The sequence below is a fragment of the Sciurus carolinensis genome, chromosome 6 (genome assembly GCF_902686445.1).
Source record: "Sciurus carolinensis chromosome 6, mSciCar1.2, whole genome shotgun sequence".
NCBI lineage: Eukaryota > Metazoa > Chordata > Mammalia > Rodentia > Sciuridae > Sciurus > Sciurus carolinensis.
Window position 1 is genome coordinate 136,316,771 of NC_062218.1, and position 17,023 is coordinate 136,333,793.

The 17,023-nt window shown below is 54.1% G+C and overlaps 1 protein-coding gene across 6 annotated transcripts in view; it reads right to left on the reverse strand.

Annotated features, from left to right (window-relative positions):
• Positions 1-15,951, reverse strand: part of Tcf7 (transcription factor 7) — a 32,911-nt gene extending 16,960 nt beyond the window's left edge. For 2 of the 6 annotated variants that reach the window (XM_047555142.1, XM_047555138.1), the window contains exons 1-3: positions 14,381-15,931; positions 14,134-14,200; positions 13,494-13,618 (exon numbers count right to left, since the gene is read on the reverse strand). In XM_047555142.1, coding sequence (XP_047411098.1) covers positions 13,494-13,618; positions 14,134-14,200; positions 14,381-14,968 — 780 coding nt within the window. In that variant the 5' untranslated portion in view covers positions 14,969-15,931. Of the gene's footprint in view, positions 1-13,493; positions 13,619-14,133; positions 14,201-14,380 lie in introns of all 6 variants that reach the window. The other 4 variants (XM_047555143.1, XM_047555141.1, XM_047555139.1 and 1 more) reach the window with 3 other exon arrangements.
• Positions 15,952-17,023: the final 1,072 nt, after the last annotated feature.

Below are 17,023 nucleotides of genomic sequence, written 5' to 3' on the forward strand. Positions count from 1 at the left end.
TGGTTACAGAGCCTTGCCAGGTGCCTGCGGCCAGTCCACCAGCCGACTGGCCTTGACATCACATAACAGGGCCTGCCAACAGCAGAGGTGAGGACTAGAGTCCCTGCAGGCAGAGTTGGCAAAACCATAGGCCAGCTCTAGGCCCAGCCCAGCCCCGAGGCACCCTCAGAGCTAGCTGAACCCCGCTGAGCTGCCTTGCCTGGCCATGGCCTCTCGCGGTTTCTATGCATTAGTTTACTCGCGTTTTCCTTCCTCCTCTTTGAGGTGAACGCCCCTCAGGACAGGATGTTTTTAGAGGAAAATATAAGCTTCCGGGAGCTGCTGCAGCTGAGCTGCTAGTTGATGCTACTAACATGCTGTTTGGAGACTCTGCAGCAGCCCAGCATGGGTGTCCCCCTAGCCCAAGAGGTTACCCACCCAGCTCCTCCTCAGTACCCTGCCATCCAAGAGCTCACCATGAACCAAGGCAAGCCAGAACACCACCTCAGCCCAGCCTCGCCTGAGGAAAGGAAAGGGCAGCAGGGAAAGGAACCAGGGCTCTGGAGGGAGGCACTGAAGCAGTTCAGAGGCTTTGTATCCCTGGGGGCAAAGCTGAAAGGCTTTGCAGAAAGTTCAGCTTTGCGGAAAAGGCAGGGAGAACAGCAGAGGCACACTTAGAGATGGTGATCCCCACCAGTAAGGGCCTACTGAACGTTCAGCAGTCTACAGAGCTCCACCCCACCCTGGAATCCCACCAGCCTTCCCAACTTTGCCCTTTGCTGTGCAAATTTTACAGTGGAAAGGGGTGAAGCAAAGACAGGTTAAATTACCCTCTTACAGAGCCTGGCTTGTGCCCTTCCCCCTCTATGTGCAGATGGATGACGGGTGGGAAGCCACTAGAAGCTGGAGAGGCTCTTCCCAGGGCTTCTCTAGCAGCATTAGTGTACTGCCTATGACTGAGAGACAGGAAAGCCCAGACACGACCCAGAAAGGCATGGGCTGAGAGGGGTCAGCAATGGCTCAAGGGTGGGAGGGAGGAAACTTGGAGATCTGCCCTGCCTCAACTCTGCTTTCTTGCCCCAGTTCAAACTAGCCAGCCTCTGAGAAGAACAAAACAGGGGTCTACAGGTCACATGTACTGTTCAGCTGCCTCTTCTACCCCATGAGGACAATTCTACCCTGAGGCTACGTCTGGAAGTTCACCTGAGCCTAACCCTTGCAGCTACTGCCAGTTAAGGCCTTGGGGCTCTGAATGGACCCAGTCTAGCAGTGTATCCACAGGGGAAAAAGGCAAAGTGTGGAAAGAAGCAGCTGGAGGCTCCTAGTCTCAAAATGCATCCACCCCAGCCCCTCTCACCCAAGGGGCTCACACCCACGAAGAGGGAGCAGGGCTGGGCTGCTCCAACTGCCATAGGGGCCATGTGAGGCACCACCCTTAATGAGGCTGAGTTAGGGAGTTCACACAAACCACACCAAACAGCCCTTCCAGATGCAAACCTGGTGTAACAGTGTATAGATATAGAGTAGCGGGTAAAATACCAAACACCTGGCCAAAGGAGTGGGAAGGAGGCGGGTGGGGGAGTCAAGAGGACCCGGCTCTATGAAACACAACTACATGATTCCTATGGCACATCATAGGAGGAGCCAGGAGCACAGTTACACGGCCGGGTTCAAATCCCTCCTCCAGCACTTACAAGGTGGAAGTCTCCAAGCTGGCAGCTCCCTGTCTGCAAGTGTCCATTACCTCATGGGGTTGTGGTGAGGGGAGATGTGTGTACTAATATTTTGTTGTTGTTCTTAGCTAAAAGTAAACTAAAAGAAAAGGAAAAAAATAAGACAAAAGCAAGTATGTCCTTAGACAAAGGCTTTTTAGGAAAGCCAGCTTCGTGCCAGGTCGGGGCCGCTGACCCTTGGTTTCCTTTGGATAGCAGCCTGATTACCATTGGGCCAGACTGCCAAGCTCCTGACAGGCCTGTGATGCCAGAGCTAGGGGCGGGAGGCGGTGGTGAAAGAATCTGCCCTCAAAACGCCCCAGTGAGGCCAGTGGGCAGCTCTGCCTCCCAACTAGCTTTCCCCTGGGTGTCACAGCCATGCCCTGGGACTCCCTCTGCTTCCTCAGTACAGCTACTTGCAGTGATTCAGGGCCTACGAAACTCACTACCCCAACCTGGGCTGCATAGAAGGGGGCAAGAGGTTGGGCCTAGAGAAGTCCAGCAGCAAGCTCTGGGCTGGGCCAGGACCAAAGCTGCAGAAAGGAAGGAACCCATGGTAAGCAGTTCCCAACCATGCTTCTGTCATGTACCAAACCTGAATCAATCTTAAAGGCCATTTATTTATAAACACATTTAAACATGGCATTCTTCTAGAAGCCCCAGGCTCCTGCCTCCCAACTGAAAAAGGCAACTCTCCCAGTTCTGCAAGGTCTCCCAGAAAGAAAGGGTCTAGCCCTGGCCGAACTCAGAGCTAGGGAGTCAACCCAAGGAGGGCAGTGAAAAGCCAAATCTTTCTCTGGGGCCTGAGGGACTAGCTCACGGACCCAACAGTATGTGGGGTTAACTAACACTCAGCTCCTCAGTCTGCAATGTGCTCACCAACACACAGCTAGAGCAGTAGGGCAGTAAGGCGCATGGGCCCTTGGGTAAAAGACAGCCAAGTCCAAATCCTGATTTTTCCAGGTTCTAGCATGTTCTTAACCTCTCTGGAGCCTCAGTTTCCCCATATGAAGAATGGGGCTAATAATAGTAGTTACTTTCTCAGCTTCTGGCATAGGCTTGGCACTAGGAAAGTTCTAGAAATGAATTATTGTGGCTGTTGTTCTGTCAACCACTGTTTACTGAGCATCTACTATATACTAGGCCCTGTACTGGGCACTGAGAATCTAGTGGTAAAAGGAACAGATGTAGCCTGCGCCCCATGGATCCTCTCCAGCCCTTTCTGATCCAACTACCATCCCTGAAAGTCCTTGCTTCAACATGGCCACTAACCCTTGTGGCCTCTACTTTCCCCACTTCATATCTCCGCCCACAGGGTTGCCCACCACAGCTGGGCGGTTCCCAGGGCCGCACACTGCTTCAAAGCCTGCCAGCAAGCTCTGGGGTGGCTGCCACAGCCAAGCACACACCAAGTGGCCAGCCGCCCTGGACCCCAGCTGTACCCAGCAAAGATCTCACTGCAGCCACAGCCCTTTCCACAGGGTGCCTCTTAGCATCTGAGAGCCCACCCACCCTCTGCCTGCCTGGCCACCGGGCCAGCCACAGAGCCATCTGATTTGAATGAAACTTCAAACTTAATGACTTTCATGCTGGTTATTTAAAACGCAATGTAATTTTCTTAAACACCCTATTATTTCCTTTGATAGCTACAAAGCTTCCCCCAATCCCATAAGCATGTTTATTTTTAGGGAAAAGAGTGGTTTGCAGTTGGTCAGAGAGACACAGGGAGAGGGAACCCACAGAAAGCAGGGCAAAGAGTCAGCCTTGGCAGCCTGGAGGCCCTCCTGCTTGCAGACGCTCTACCAGACACCAGGACCAGGCAGGCCCTGCCCTTTTCTCACCAACACATCAGTCAGTGGGCCTCCTGTCCCCCACCTGACAGCAGCCAAGTAAATGTAAGGCTGGTCTGGTCCCCTTCCCATGTCTCCCTCAATGCTGCTGGCCCCCGCCTCCTCATCTTTAGGCTGCTTCCATTAGTTTCCCAAAGAGTTTCCCATGGGCATTCCAGGCATGGACATGTCTGAGGAAGGGTCCTGAGGCTAACGCCACACCCTCAGCAGCCTCCTCTCAGCTCCTCCAGACATTCAGCTCTGGGTGAGGCCTCAAGGCCTGGAGCCTTGACCAGCTGGGTGAGATCTGTGCCCTGATAAGGCAGCCTGAGGCAGTGGCTGCCCACACTGGGTGGGTGGGTGTGGCCCTGCCAGTCGGGGCTCCCCGGCAAGGGAGATGGCATGGTGGTGGGTGTGCGTGCATAGGTCAGCTGAGCTCCACCAATGCGGGGCGTCCTCTGGGAGCAGCTATTTTTAGGTTCCAAGCTTTCATGTGGCCAAATGATGTGGAGTTTACAAAGCATCGGTAATGCGTTTCAGATGGCGGCCCAGCAGGGCAGGAGGCTGGGCCCACTGCCACCAGAGCCAGGTCAGAGTTACTCAGAATCCCCACTCATGACTCCCATCACCTGTTCCTCTCTCTGCATGGCCCCTGTGGCACCATGGGGAGGCTAGCCTTAGTGTAGTCCCTGCAATGCCCAACTAATCCCACCTGAGACCCAGGTCACCAGCAGGCCTCTCCAGTTCACCTTCTGAACCTCAGAAATCCCCATAGCCAGGAATGCCCACCCATTATAGAGAAGGAAACAGACCTACCGAGATGAGACCATTTGCGAGAGGTCACACGGAGGGAAGAGGTGGCTTCCTTCCCCAGCAGAGTCCCCTGCTCCCCTTTTTGAAAGGGGCGATCTGCCACCATTGGCACCAGGCCAGCTCAGACATGGTGGAGTAGGAGCAGCCCATACCAAGTTAATCCCCAAGCCCACACCCCTGTTTCCTGGGGCCATGTCCTGCCCACCCATGCCTGGAGCCTCTGGTGTACACATCATTTGGAGGCAGACAGTGTGGGGCCCAGACAGCTCCCTTGCCCTTGGTGAGAGCTGTCTGTTTTAAAGGGGGGGGGCACCGGGGCAAGGGGGGCAGGAGGAAGCTTATTTGGCAGCGTGTCTGCTTCCTCTGATCTCCAGGGAGTTCTGGCTGTGGAGGCAGGGCTGTGTCAACAGGCTCGCTCTGGGCTCTGAAGCGAAGTCTGTGGGTGCAGCTCAGCAGACAGTCTCCATGGGTGGGACAGCCTCCCAGCAGGAAAGCACCAGGCTCACACCCCTCCAGCTGTGCCCCAGGCCAGGGCTAGGCCCCCTATTGAGCAAGACAGACCACCTCTGCCTACTGGGGACTGAACCAGAGAAGCCCCATGTTCTAGCTGGTCCAGGGGCAGGGAATGGGTACAAAATCTCTGATAGGACAAACCAACCAGGCTGCAGGTTGCTTGCAGGATGGGGCTGATGTGGGCCACACCTTTTTTAAGGGAGGGAGGTGGTTTCCCAGGTCCAAACCTCAAGCATGACAGGTCTTTGAGATGAAGCAGCTAAGTGTCTGAAGAAGCAGCTGAGAATGTGCTGGGTTCTTGGAGATCCTCTCCAGACCCTGGCAATCTCAGAGCCCTGCTGGAGGAAATGCAGGGCAGAGGTGCTCTCTGCACCTTGAGGGACCTAAGCAAGCCACTGACCTCTGGGGTGCAGTTCTCCACCATAAACAGGGTACCAAGTCCCTGGACTCAAATGAAATAACAGAAAAATGGCAACTGCACTTCGGGGGTACTCTTACCTTGCATTAGCCAGTACCTTGGGTCTCCCAGCCCAAGGCCACTTCTCCCTTGGCTCTGCTCTCATTCCCCCAGTCAATCACCCCTGCCCCTCCCAGCACCCACCCTGCCCTTGCTGCCTCCCTGGCCCTCCGTGTCCAACTTGGCACATCTACAGTGGACACTTCCCTGCCCTTCAGAATGCCAACACACTGCATGTGCCCACCACCCTCCCAGGCTCTGGAACCAGCACTGCTGGGCATCGGCTCACACGCTGGGGCCTTAGTGCTGACCTTTCCAGCCTCACCTCACACCCCTCCTAGAACCTGAGCTTGGGACTGCCCTCCAGGGTCTGGGAACACACTCATCTCTGCCTCTCTCCTGCATGGCTCAGCCTCCACCCAGAGTGTTCTCCCGCTCTTGGCTGTACAGGCTCCTCTTAGGAAGCTTCCTAAGCTGCTCCCACGGCCCCAGTTGCTTCTCTGTGCCCTATATCCAGCTCCAGCAGTACTTCAGGGCCAACATGGGGCCCCCAATGAGTGTCCCCTTGCCTTGCCAGGACTGAGTTCTGCAAGGGCAGGTACAGCCTCCCCTTTGCTGAACCAGGCTAGGTACACAGAAGGGGCTCAATAAACACAATCTGGACTCAAGATTCTAGCAGGCTCTGGACTGAGCCCAGCTAAGTGCCTGAGGGCTAGGCAGGCCAATGGTGACCCCTGGGGGAGCTGGCTGCTGGGCAGGGAAGGAAGAGCAGCCAGCCTGAGCATCAGCAGCACCGGAGCTTCTGAGTTCTTTATGCAGTGTTAGTCCTCCAGCAGTAGCCTGCCCGTGGGCACCACCTCCACCGTGCCAGTGCCTTAACAGACACAGTCTTGCTCCATGCCAGTCACCCATGGAGGGTGGAACCCCTCATTAGATGAGGAAATTAAGATCCAAAGGGCAAAGTAACTTTCCCAGGGCCACGCAGTCAGAATAGTCAGAATAGCAGATACAGTATTGGACTAAATGCTTTTCCTCCCTCCACTCCTCAGAGGCCTTGGCAAGTGGCCTTCCCTGATCTGGCTTTACTGTCTCTGCCTGCAGAAAAGAGGTTGTTCCTTGAGGATTTGGGTACTGTACCAATGGGTAGGGGGTGCTCCTGTGGCCTGATAAAACACCTGTTTCCTCCAACAGAGCCTTGTTTGTACACAGTGGCAGGAAGCACCAGTCACAAGGTGTGAGGGAGTGTGACTCTATGGTTTTTGGACCACAGGAGCCAGAGGGGGCTCAGAGGGGCTGCAGCTCTCTTTTGCCCTTCAGGAGACTTTGAACCCACCACTGACCCAGCCTGAACTCAGCAGTTACGTGATTTTCTTTTTCTTTTCTTCTTCCTTTTTTTTTTTTTTTTTTTTTTTTTTTTTTTGGTATCGGGGATGTTCTGAACCCAGGGTGCTTAACCACTGTGCCACATCCCCAACCTTTTTCTTTTTTTCTTTTTTTTTTTTTTTGCGGTGCTGGGGTTTGAACCCAGGGCCTTGTGCTTGCAAGGCAAGCACTCTACCGACTGAGCTATCTCCAGTCCCCCAACCTTTTTCTGTATTTTACTTAGAGACAGGGTCTCACTGAGTTACTTAGGGTCTTGCTAAGTTGCTGAAGCTGGTTTTGAACTCATGATCCTCCTGCCTTAGCCTCTGGAGCCATTGGAATCACAGGCGTGCACCACTGCACCAAGTTAATTAAGTGATTTTCAACCAGCACCCCTGAATCCCTGCTTATAACTCAGCTCCACTTCCCTTCTTGCAGAGGCAGGGGATGGACTGTGTTCTCAGGAGTACCAGAGAGGAGCCATATTCAATTTTTTTTTTTGGTAGGGAGGATTAAACCCAGGGGCACTCCACCATTGAGCCACATCCCCAATCCTTTTTACTTTTATTTTTGAGACAAGGGGTCTTACTAAGTTGCTTAGGGTCTTACTAAGTTGCTTAGGGTCTCACTAAGTTGCTAATACTGGCCTCAAACTCGCGATTCCCTGGGATTACAGACATGTATCACCACGCTGGGCTTCCCTCTTTTAATTCCACTCACACCCAAGTCTCAGCAGCTGGGGAGGCAGGCAGAACTGGTATGAAGATCCTCATTTGCTGGTTGTGGGAACCAGCTCACTGGAACCCAGGAAGAGCTGGGAACTGGGTCCTAGCAACAAATCTGGGGCTCTCTCAGCCCTGGGGCCTTGGGAATGTCCCCTTTGCCCTGATGAGCTAGCTTGCCCTACCCTTCCAAAGGAGTCAGCAGGCTACCCTAATGTTGTCCATTCCTCCCTGCCTCTGTGGACAAGGTGAAGCAGGAAGCCTGGCCCTCATCAGGATCTGCAGGATAGGCCTCCTTCATGGGACTTCCCTGGCTCTAGTAGGCAGCAGTGGGGTGGAAGCTGTCCTCAAAGCAGAGTCCCAGCTTGGGAGCAGCAGAGGAGGGTCTATAGGTCGTCCAGATCCCACAGCCTTCTGAGTCAGGAAAGAAATGCACTTCAAAATAAACCTAAGTTCCACACTCCACCACAGACTTAATGAAGAGCAACAAAGATGAGTCTCCACATCAGTCATGCTTAGGCACTGCAAGGGCTGGGGAACAGTCACAGGCTTGGAGCCCATGGAGAAGAGGGGCAACAGGGCAGCAGAACACTGTGATTCTTCCTACCTCCTGACCCCATAATTTTCTTGGGATATTATGCTCCAGGAAAATAATCAAAACAGATGCTAAGGAATGTTTTGTACAGAGCCTGATCGCTATTGGTAAGAAGGTGGCCTGCGAGTGAGCCAGAAGCCACAGGAGGGACACTATGAATAAGGACAATGTGAGCAGGCATTGCCTGGGAGCCTGCATCCCACACCAGGGGAAGCATCACAGCAAGAATATGGGGTACACGCAGGGGTGATCCTGTGAGCAAAGGTCCCAGGGTGGCTCCAGGCTAATGACCATGAAGGTCTTCTCCCTTTTTATTCTTATAAAAGAGCTTCAACTCCTCACACCTTGGATAAGGGCTTTAAAGGGATGAGGAAGGGAAGTCTCTTTCAGATAAATTTTTGGGGTGGTGAAAGGGGAATCTCAGGATGGAGCAAGTGGTTGTGGCTCCCACTCTGGCCCCAGGGATGGCACTCCCCCTCCCAAGAATCCCTGGGTGAGGTCAGGCAGCGAGAAGGGAACTTGTACACCTGAGTCCCCAGGCCCAGGGTTCAGCCCGAAGTGAAGATACAGCCCTCCAGACGGGGGTCCACATGGGGCCTACCACTAAGTCACCAATCCTTACCCACAAGAGTAGGGATAGCAAAGGAGAGGGGATTGATCATGTCTCCACTCAGCCCAGGCCATGCTAGCACCTCCCTGGGCATCTCTCTGGCAAAACTGCTAGTCCTCACTCCAAACATCTGGAAGGAAGGCTTGTTAGCCCGTTGTAAAGACGCAAAAAACAAGGCCCAGGATGCTTCTGCAGATAAGCTCTCTTTAGCTAAGCATAGTGAGTGTGTTGTAAAGCTGTGCTAACCACATCATCCAGAAGAGCTGCTGGGGTGGGCAAGGCAACCAAGGTCCAGAGGCAGGATGAGGGGGGGTACTACTTGGATGGTCGGAGGAGGAGACATCTGAATTAAGCCCCGAATAAGGATTAAGAAGGTGGGTGGCACCTACGTCAAGAGCTGGGGAAGAGAACTGCAAGCTGAGGGAACAAGTGCAAAGGTCCTGAGGTGGAAAGTTTGCCAGGTATAAAATCCACCAGGACGGAGCAGCTGCTGTGAGGGAGAGGAAGAAGGTGGTACTGATAATGAGGTGGAGGCTGGAGGCACCAGCCACCCAGGCACTCAGGCTGTGGTGAGTGGTTTGGATTTTCCTCCAGAAGCAATGGGGAAGGCCCTGGAGTTTATAATCAGGTGAAAGACTCAAATCTCATTTACTTTAAAGGACCCCTTTGGCTGCTACATGGAGTTTGGACAGTGGATTAGGTGACGGGGCAGACAGACCCTGGAGGTGGCTATTGTGCCATCTGGGTGGGAGACAGTGATGGCTGGGGGTTGTGACAAGTGAACTAGAAGATCTGGGATGCACTGAGGACATGCCAGTCCCTTCTTTATCTGCTGGACAACCTGCAGCCCCTAGCATTCTGCTCAGGGGACCCTGGTTCACAGCCCAAGCTGAGGCCAGCTCTGCCCAGGATACCCTCAGCTGGGCCTACTTGACAGTACCTCTCCAGACAGGACCTCCTGGCTAGATTTATTCATCTGTCCCCTCTGCTCAGCTGGGCACTCTTAGGACAGAGCCTGCTTCTGGTCATCTGTGTTCCCAGCAGCTGGTAGCCTGGTGCCAGACTCCCTTCTCACAGGCTTCGCTCCAACCTGGGCTGGTGTTCAACCACCACTAATGTCCCAGCAAGCTCACAGGGCCCTTCCGTTGGGGTGGAGGGCTGGGTGGTATTCTACACCTTCTCTCTGCACAGCTCCCCAGACAGGGGACCATGTGTCAGCAGCACTTCCTTCCTCATCTTGAGATGGGTCTTGCTCACCTTTTGCTCCCTCAGAGTTTATCCTCCCAGCCCTCACCTGGACCTCAATCCTGGGACTCAGTGGTGAGCCCTATGGCCACCAGTCCACAACTAAAACCATCACCTCCCTTGTGCCTCACACACTAGAGCTGCTGCTTGACCCCTTGGCTGGAAGGATGCCTTGGTACTAGGATGGCTGTGGGGATCAGGGACAGGGAGTATGGCCCAAGTCTCCACAACAGCCAAAAGCCCAAACTTTTTTCTTTCATTGAGATGTAATTCACTTTCTATAAAATACATTATTTTAAAATGTACAATCCAGCAGTTTTTGGTATACTCACAAGGTTGTGCACCTGCCACCACCGCCTAATTCCAGAATGTATTCATCACCCCAAAGAGAAACCCCAAGCCCACTGGCAGTCACTTCCCACTCTCCTCTCCTCTCAGTCTCTGGAAACTACTACTATTCTTTCTGTCTCTATGGATCTGTCATTTCTGGATATTTCACCTAAATGGCAAGAGGCTCAGAATCCCTTCAAGCCACAGACTCTAAGAGGAGCCCACAGATGGGGCCACAGAGCAATGCTGCCTCACATCCTTTGCGGATATAACCAGACTGGTGGTTCTGCACATCTAATAGCCTGAGTATCCCTAGGGAATTATTATATTAATTTCAGAATCCCCTCAGAATCTGACCTAGGACCAGCTTACTACCCTACCTTCCCACTTCTACTCCATCCCAGGTCTCAGAACTGAGAAGAAAAAACAAAACACACACACACACACACACACACACACATACACACACACACACAAAGAAATGACAATTATGGTCTAGGCCAGTAACTGCCTGTAAGCCTGTATCAGATGCCTAACAAAGACTTTCATGGAAAAAGCTTTCACTTAACTTCCCGTCCCCAAACAAAGTTTCAAAGAAGTCAAACACCAAAAAGCAACATTTTGGGGAAAAAGTGTCTCTCTGCCCCATGGCAGCTGGCTGTCAGTTGGGCATTTAGCTCCTGGCAAGGTTTGAATCTGCTTGTTTGGAGGCCTCCAAACGTGGTAGCCACATGAGCATCCCACCCACATGTGAGTGGAGAAGATTGCTGATGTGGGTTTGCCCTGCTATCTGTGCAAGTCCAGCGATTCATCTTGAACATCTTAGATCTTAAGCACAATTTTTGACCATCTCCATGTCCTCAGAGAGGGCTGGGCAAAGGATGAGGGGACATAGTTCTAAGGCTTGTGGACAGGGCTTGGTAGCATGTTGTCTGTCCCCTGCGGATGGGCTTGGTAAAGGACCAGCCTTGGAAAAATCTCTCAGTGCAGTTTTTCCTCAGGGCCCTTTCTAGACCTCCTAACCAATCAAAGATTTTTTCCCTGACTGCAGACACATGAACTCTTTTTTGTTTGTCTGTTTATTGGTACTGGGGGTTGAACCCAGAGGCACTTTACCACTAAGCCGTATCCCCAGTCCTTTTTATTTTTCTTTTGAGACAGGGTCTCACTAAGTTGCAGAGGACCTCACTAAGTGGATGAAGTTGGCCTCAAACTTGTGATCCTCCTGCCTCAGCTTCCCATGTCACCGGGATTCCAGGCGCTCATTACCACACCGAACCAGACATACGAACCTTGAATCAGATGATAAACATGCTCCCAAAATATAGAGTCAATCTTTTGCTTTGTAAAACCCACCCATATATGAAGTGTCCACACGACTCTCTGCATAATATAAGCAATTACTTTTACTTGCTATGTATTATAACTATCAAGTTTGCTTAAAACAAGCTCCCCTATATTCACACACATTTTCTTACCCAGTGTTACTCTAACAGGCCTCTGCCTCTGGCCTTGTCCCCAGCCCCACAGAGCAGCTGAGGCACAGAAATTCAGTGCCAGTAGTGGGGGCAGCAGCTGGGTGGGGAGGAGGGTAGGACAGGGTGCAAAGCATAGGCAAGCATCTGGTGCAACTTGGGAAAAGACTGGAAGCTGAAAAATATATGCCCCAGGCCAGGTGAGTGGTGCTAATCCTGACTGTGGGAGTCCACCCTCCGCCCACTCATTGACCAGTGTAAACCAAAGGACACCAAATGGTCTCATTACCCATACCCTTATAACAAAGTGAGGTCCTTCCTGCTCTGGATACTTGTCCACACTGTGAGAGGAACCACTGCCTTCTCCCTGCTCTGCCATGGAGTCCTGGGAGCTAGCCCAGCCAGGAAGGTTCTTGGGCCTAGGCCTCTTGTCTAGTCAGTTACCATGGTGACCATAGCCCTAGTCCAAGCAATGCCTGCCAGTGGTTGGAAATGGTGGGTTATGTCAACTGGCCCCAAATCAAAGGGTTTACACCTTGTAGGGGATCCAAAAAGCATCTGTACCTGCAGGGTGCAGGGCTATGGGGAGAGTGGCTTCGCCAGGTAGCAGGGTGGAGAGGAAGCCCTCTCCCTCATAAACCTGGAAAGAAGGGAACTATCCTTTATATCCCAGAGCAGAGAAGTCAGGCAGAGAGACCCTCCAGCCAACATGCTTGGTGTACAGAGATGAGAAGAGGTCCAGAGGACAAAGAGTTCATTTCTCAAGTCAGTCATCTACCATGTTTTTCAGTCTGAGCTTCTGGAGAGCAGCCTGCATCTGTCTTCTCACCTCCCACCAGCTTTAGCAGGAAATAGCTCTCAGAACCTCCTAACTCACTCCTGATCTGAACCAGCTTCACAGTCATCCTGTCCTCCTTCTGGGTGGACCTTGCCACTAGCTGCACAAGTCTCTGGCCTGTGGCCCCACCTGCACTGGGCTTACATTTGCACCCAACACCCACCCACCTCAGACCTCCAAGTCTTCCATGCACCCTCACTCTCAACTTGGACCAACTGGGGACCATCTGAAATACAAACGTGGATTTTTTAAAGTCCAGCTTACTGTTCCAAAGCACTCCAAAAAGGCTCTTCACACTTTATCTGGACCAATGGAAAAAAGCATGGTTTGTAATGATCGAGAAATCTTTTCAAAGCTCTAGGTACTTAAAAGGATTTAACTCACAATTCACCAAGCTGGCCCCTTACCGATACCACTGATTTGTAGCCCATCTCTGCCAAACCTTCTTGGTGGGTAAGAGACCAAGTGAGCCTCCTCAGAACCCACTTGTGTGTAGGATTCTCCTTTGGCAAGGGCACACTTATGCCAGTAAGGACACACAGTGGAGAACCTTTTTCCTGCACAAGGAGGAGATCCCATCAAATCTCCTTTTCTGCCCATTCCTTCAATACCCAGGCTCAGGGATTCCCAGGAGAAAGCTAATTGCAAAGCTCTCAGTTCAGATCACATTAAATATACCAACCTTGGGAAGAAGGTGATCTCAGCTCAAAAGTTAGTTGTTCAGAGGACCCCACCCCACATCATGTAGCATAAGGAACCCGCCTGCACCTGCTCATGAGCAAGCTGGGAAGACAAAAGCCAATAATACCTACAGGGGATGATACAAAGCAGGCCCTCCTTCCTCCCCTTGAAGTTCTCCTTTTGGTTCAGATTCCACTGGTGGTGTATGAGGAAAAAAGCCAACCACAGAATCCTATCTATCTCCTAGGCAAAAGTACTTCTTGCCCATGCCTCACCTACCTGGTCAAAGGAAGAAGCAAGCGCTAGGGACACTGGCTGCTGGGGTCACTTACCAGCGGGGGCTGTGGCTGGGGATGCTGCCCTGCTCCTGAGGGGGGTGGGTAGTGCATGAGCAGATTGAAGGCGGAGTAGACGGTTTCTTTGTACATGCCGCTGGAGCACTCCGGGGCCTTCAGGCCTGGAAAAACCACAGCTGGGTCAGATACCAGCCCGGGCAGCTGCTCGGGCTGAAGGCAGTCTGCTCTTGAGAGAAAAAATAAGAATTGACAAGGTGTCTCCTTCGAGTTCGGGACTTGATAGGGAACGGGATGTGGGTGTCCTCAGTGCCAATCTTTGGGGGAAGGACCCCCGAGTCCAGGCCTTCTCCGGGAGACCCTGTACAGACTCCCCACCTAGCCCTCCAGCCAAGAAACCTTGGCCAACGCCTTCTCCTCCAGGCTGGGGATTAGTCAGTCACCTGGGCAAGAGGGGAGGCGGAGATGGAGGGGGTCTGTTTACTCCTATAAAGGTCAGGGCACCGGAAGTGACTCGAGCCCAGCAGCGCCCGGGAAACCCGCCCCCCACTCCCCCACCCCCTAGCTTCTACCCACTGCCGGAGCTGCAGCCGGGGGTGGCACCCCCTCGATTCCCTACTTCCCATGGAGGCCAGGGCCTCAGCGCGAGGAAAGGCAGCCAGGCCGCGCAGAAACTCACCGTCCTCCAGAGACTCTGGAAGTTTGTCCGGAAAAAGTCTCTGCGAAGTGTGCTCCCGCCCCAGAGCCTGGAGGGAGAACCAGAGGGGCCGTGAGGGGCAGGGGGGACCTGGGGCTCAGGGTCTCGGGACCGGGGAGGAGGGCTCTGAGGGATGGAGAAGCGGAGGGCCCCAGGCGGAGGGCTGGTCAGCTCGAGCCGGCGTCCGGCGCGGCGACCCCCAACATAGTGGGTGCGGGCAGACGCTCACCTCGGCCCCGACCTCGGCCTCGCCACGGGCTCCGGCGCCGGTCCCCTGGATCCCCGCGCCTTCGGCCGCACCCTCGGACTCGTTCACGAGCGAGGACTTGAGCTCGGCCAGGTCGCGCTCAGGGCCCGCGGCGCTGTCGCGACTCTTGTCCTGCTCCTCTCCCTCGTCCTGGAAGGCCAGCAGCTCGTCGGGCGCTCCGAGGTCGTCGCCGCCGCCCGCGCCGCCCCCGCCAGAGTCCAGCTGCGGCATGGTGCGCTCCACCCGCCCGGGCGCAGGGAGCGCGGGGCGCGGGAGTGCGGGGCGCGGAGCCGGCCCGGGAGGCGGCGAGCTCGGAGTCTGTACCTCCGAGCCCGAATCACGGCGGGCGGAGCGCGGGCTGACTCCGCCTGGGCGGGCTGTGGGCGCCGGGCAAGGGCGCGGGGCTGAGCGGCTCCGGGAGCCGGCGGGTCGGAACATCAAAGGCGCCGCCGGCGGAGTGCCGGGGGCGGGGCGGGCACTCCGGGGGCGGGCCCCGACGGGGGCGGGGCCTAGTAATCTGGGTCCGCCCCCTTCTCTCCCGGGAGAGACCGGGACGCACCCACTAGGCATAGTCTTAAAGGGCTCGCTCTCCGCCAGTGAACCCCGAGGGAGACGTCTGACCAGCTTGAAATATCGTCACTCTTCTCCTATAATGTGGGGATGCTAAAGGAAACTCCCGACCCTGCTTCCTCCCTTCAAGATATTCTCATCCGGCGCCCAAATTTCTCTTCCAGTTAGGTAGGGTGCGGGTCCCTTAGGCCTTGGGCTTTGGGGTGTGGCTTCAAGTCGCAACCTTAGCGTGAACTGCGTCAGGGCCCCAGGCCCAGTGTGTATCCTGTGCTTTGAACAGGGAGTTTCTTAGAGCTTGGGACTACTGGAACCCAGGGAACCGTCAGGGTTAAGATTCTCAAAGCCCCACTTTCTGAACCGTCCTCCATCCCTATGCCAATCTGGAACCTCCTTCTAGGTTGCCGCCCATTGTGAGAACACAAGTATACAACCCTCACACATTCATTGAGCGCCTGTTGCATGCGCCGCTCATACATAACACATCTTTGACAAGCCGCTCAGTCATGTGGCAGCTCCCAGGTGCGAACACAGACGACAAGGAGGAAAGAACCCCGCCGCCGAACCTCCAGCCACCCTCCATCACGTCCTTCCCAGCTCAGTTCCACGCCTAGAACCTGTGTCCCAGGGACTTTGGGCAGCCACGTGGACCACGGATTCCGACGTGGGATCCTTCACCCGCAGCAATTCAATCTGGGAAGTTGTATTCCGGAACCCATTGACTGACGATGACCGGTGCTGAAGTTTTCATCTCATCTACTTGGCACCCGGAGCCTTATCCACAGGGTCCTCCGGTGACTTGGTCTCGGCTCAGCCTCTGCATCTACAAAAGACACCGGTTCTTTGGATCGCGGTGCTGTAAACCGCAGGTCCCCCTTCAGGTTTCTGTGCAGGATTCAGGGTAGACGCTCCCACCTCTTCTAAGAGCAGTTGAAACAGAGGATATTTGGGGGAGGGGGCATTGGACGTCTCGCCTCTCTGGCGCAGGGCCCCACAGGACCGCTGGCAGCGGTGCAAAGCCGGGCCGGAAGACAGCCGCGCCGCCCCTCCGGGTCCAGGCCCAGCCTAGCTGGCTGCGGATCAAAGAGCCAGGGCCGCCCTTCTCTGTGTTCAGATGCTATCTGCGCCCGCCCAGCGGGGAGCCGCGGCCCCCCACCTCCGGGCTAAGGTGCCCACTTTCCCTGCCTTCCGAGGGCTAGGGGGCTTGGGCATTAGCACCCAGCTTGGTGAAGGGGATGCATTTTAGACCCTGTGCGATGGGTCTCTCCAGCCTGCTTTCCCAAGGTGTGAGCGGGTGCTCAATTTGACCCCGACCCCTCTAGCTTTGGGGGAGGGGCTCCAGCCAAAAGCTGTCCTGCCAGGAGGGGACACACACACGATCTCCCGCATCCTCCCGCCCATCAACTACCCAGGTTGTCGGGTCTGGTTTTGGTATCAACCTCCTCTGGAAAACTGAACGGAAATAGGGATCTCCCTAACCCAAAGGTGTATGGGGTGGGTGGGGGCGTCCTCCTGCGTTTGTGGGTGACTACGACGTAGGCGGAACCTCCTCCAAAACAATTTGTAAGATCCATGAGGTCCCAGTGGACACAGGTCATGGGGGATTGAAGTTTTCTACAATCCAAAGAGAAAAGAAAGAAGTCAGGGCAAGTGCAGTGTGTCTATAAGGGTAATTTTTTTTTTTTTTTTTTTTCCTGCTTGGCATTAGCCTTTAATAAGAGTACTTTTTTTCCTGCTTTTTTGGTGCGAAAGCATCCTTTCTTTACTAAAATGACAGTGAGAATAGACTTTTTAAAATGACCTTATTTGGCTAAAGAAAAGTGACATTTTTTTCTCATCTGTTCACTCCCCCACTCTCAAGTTTCTTTGGACATTTTATAGGGCTGTGAAATCCCTGAGCCTGAGAACCACTGCCCTGTGATGTCCTGGCTGGGACTCCTTGCCTCGCTGGGAGGAACAGGGGAGGGGAAAGGACTTAGGAAAAATGAGGGTGTGAGGAGGGGTAAGGCAGAGAGGAGGGCTGAGTCACAGGCCTTCACAGCCTCACTGAGATCAGTC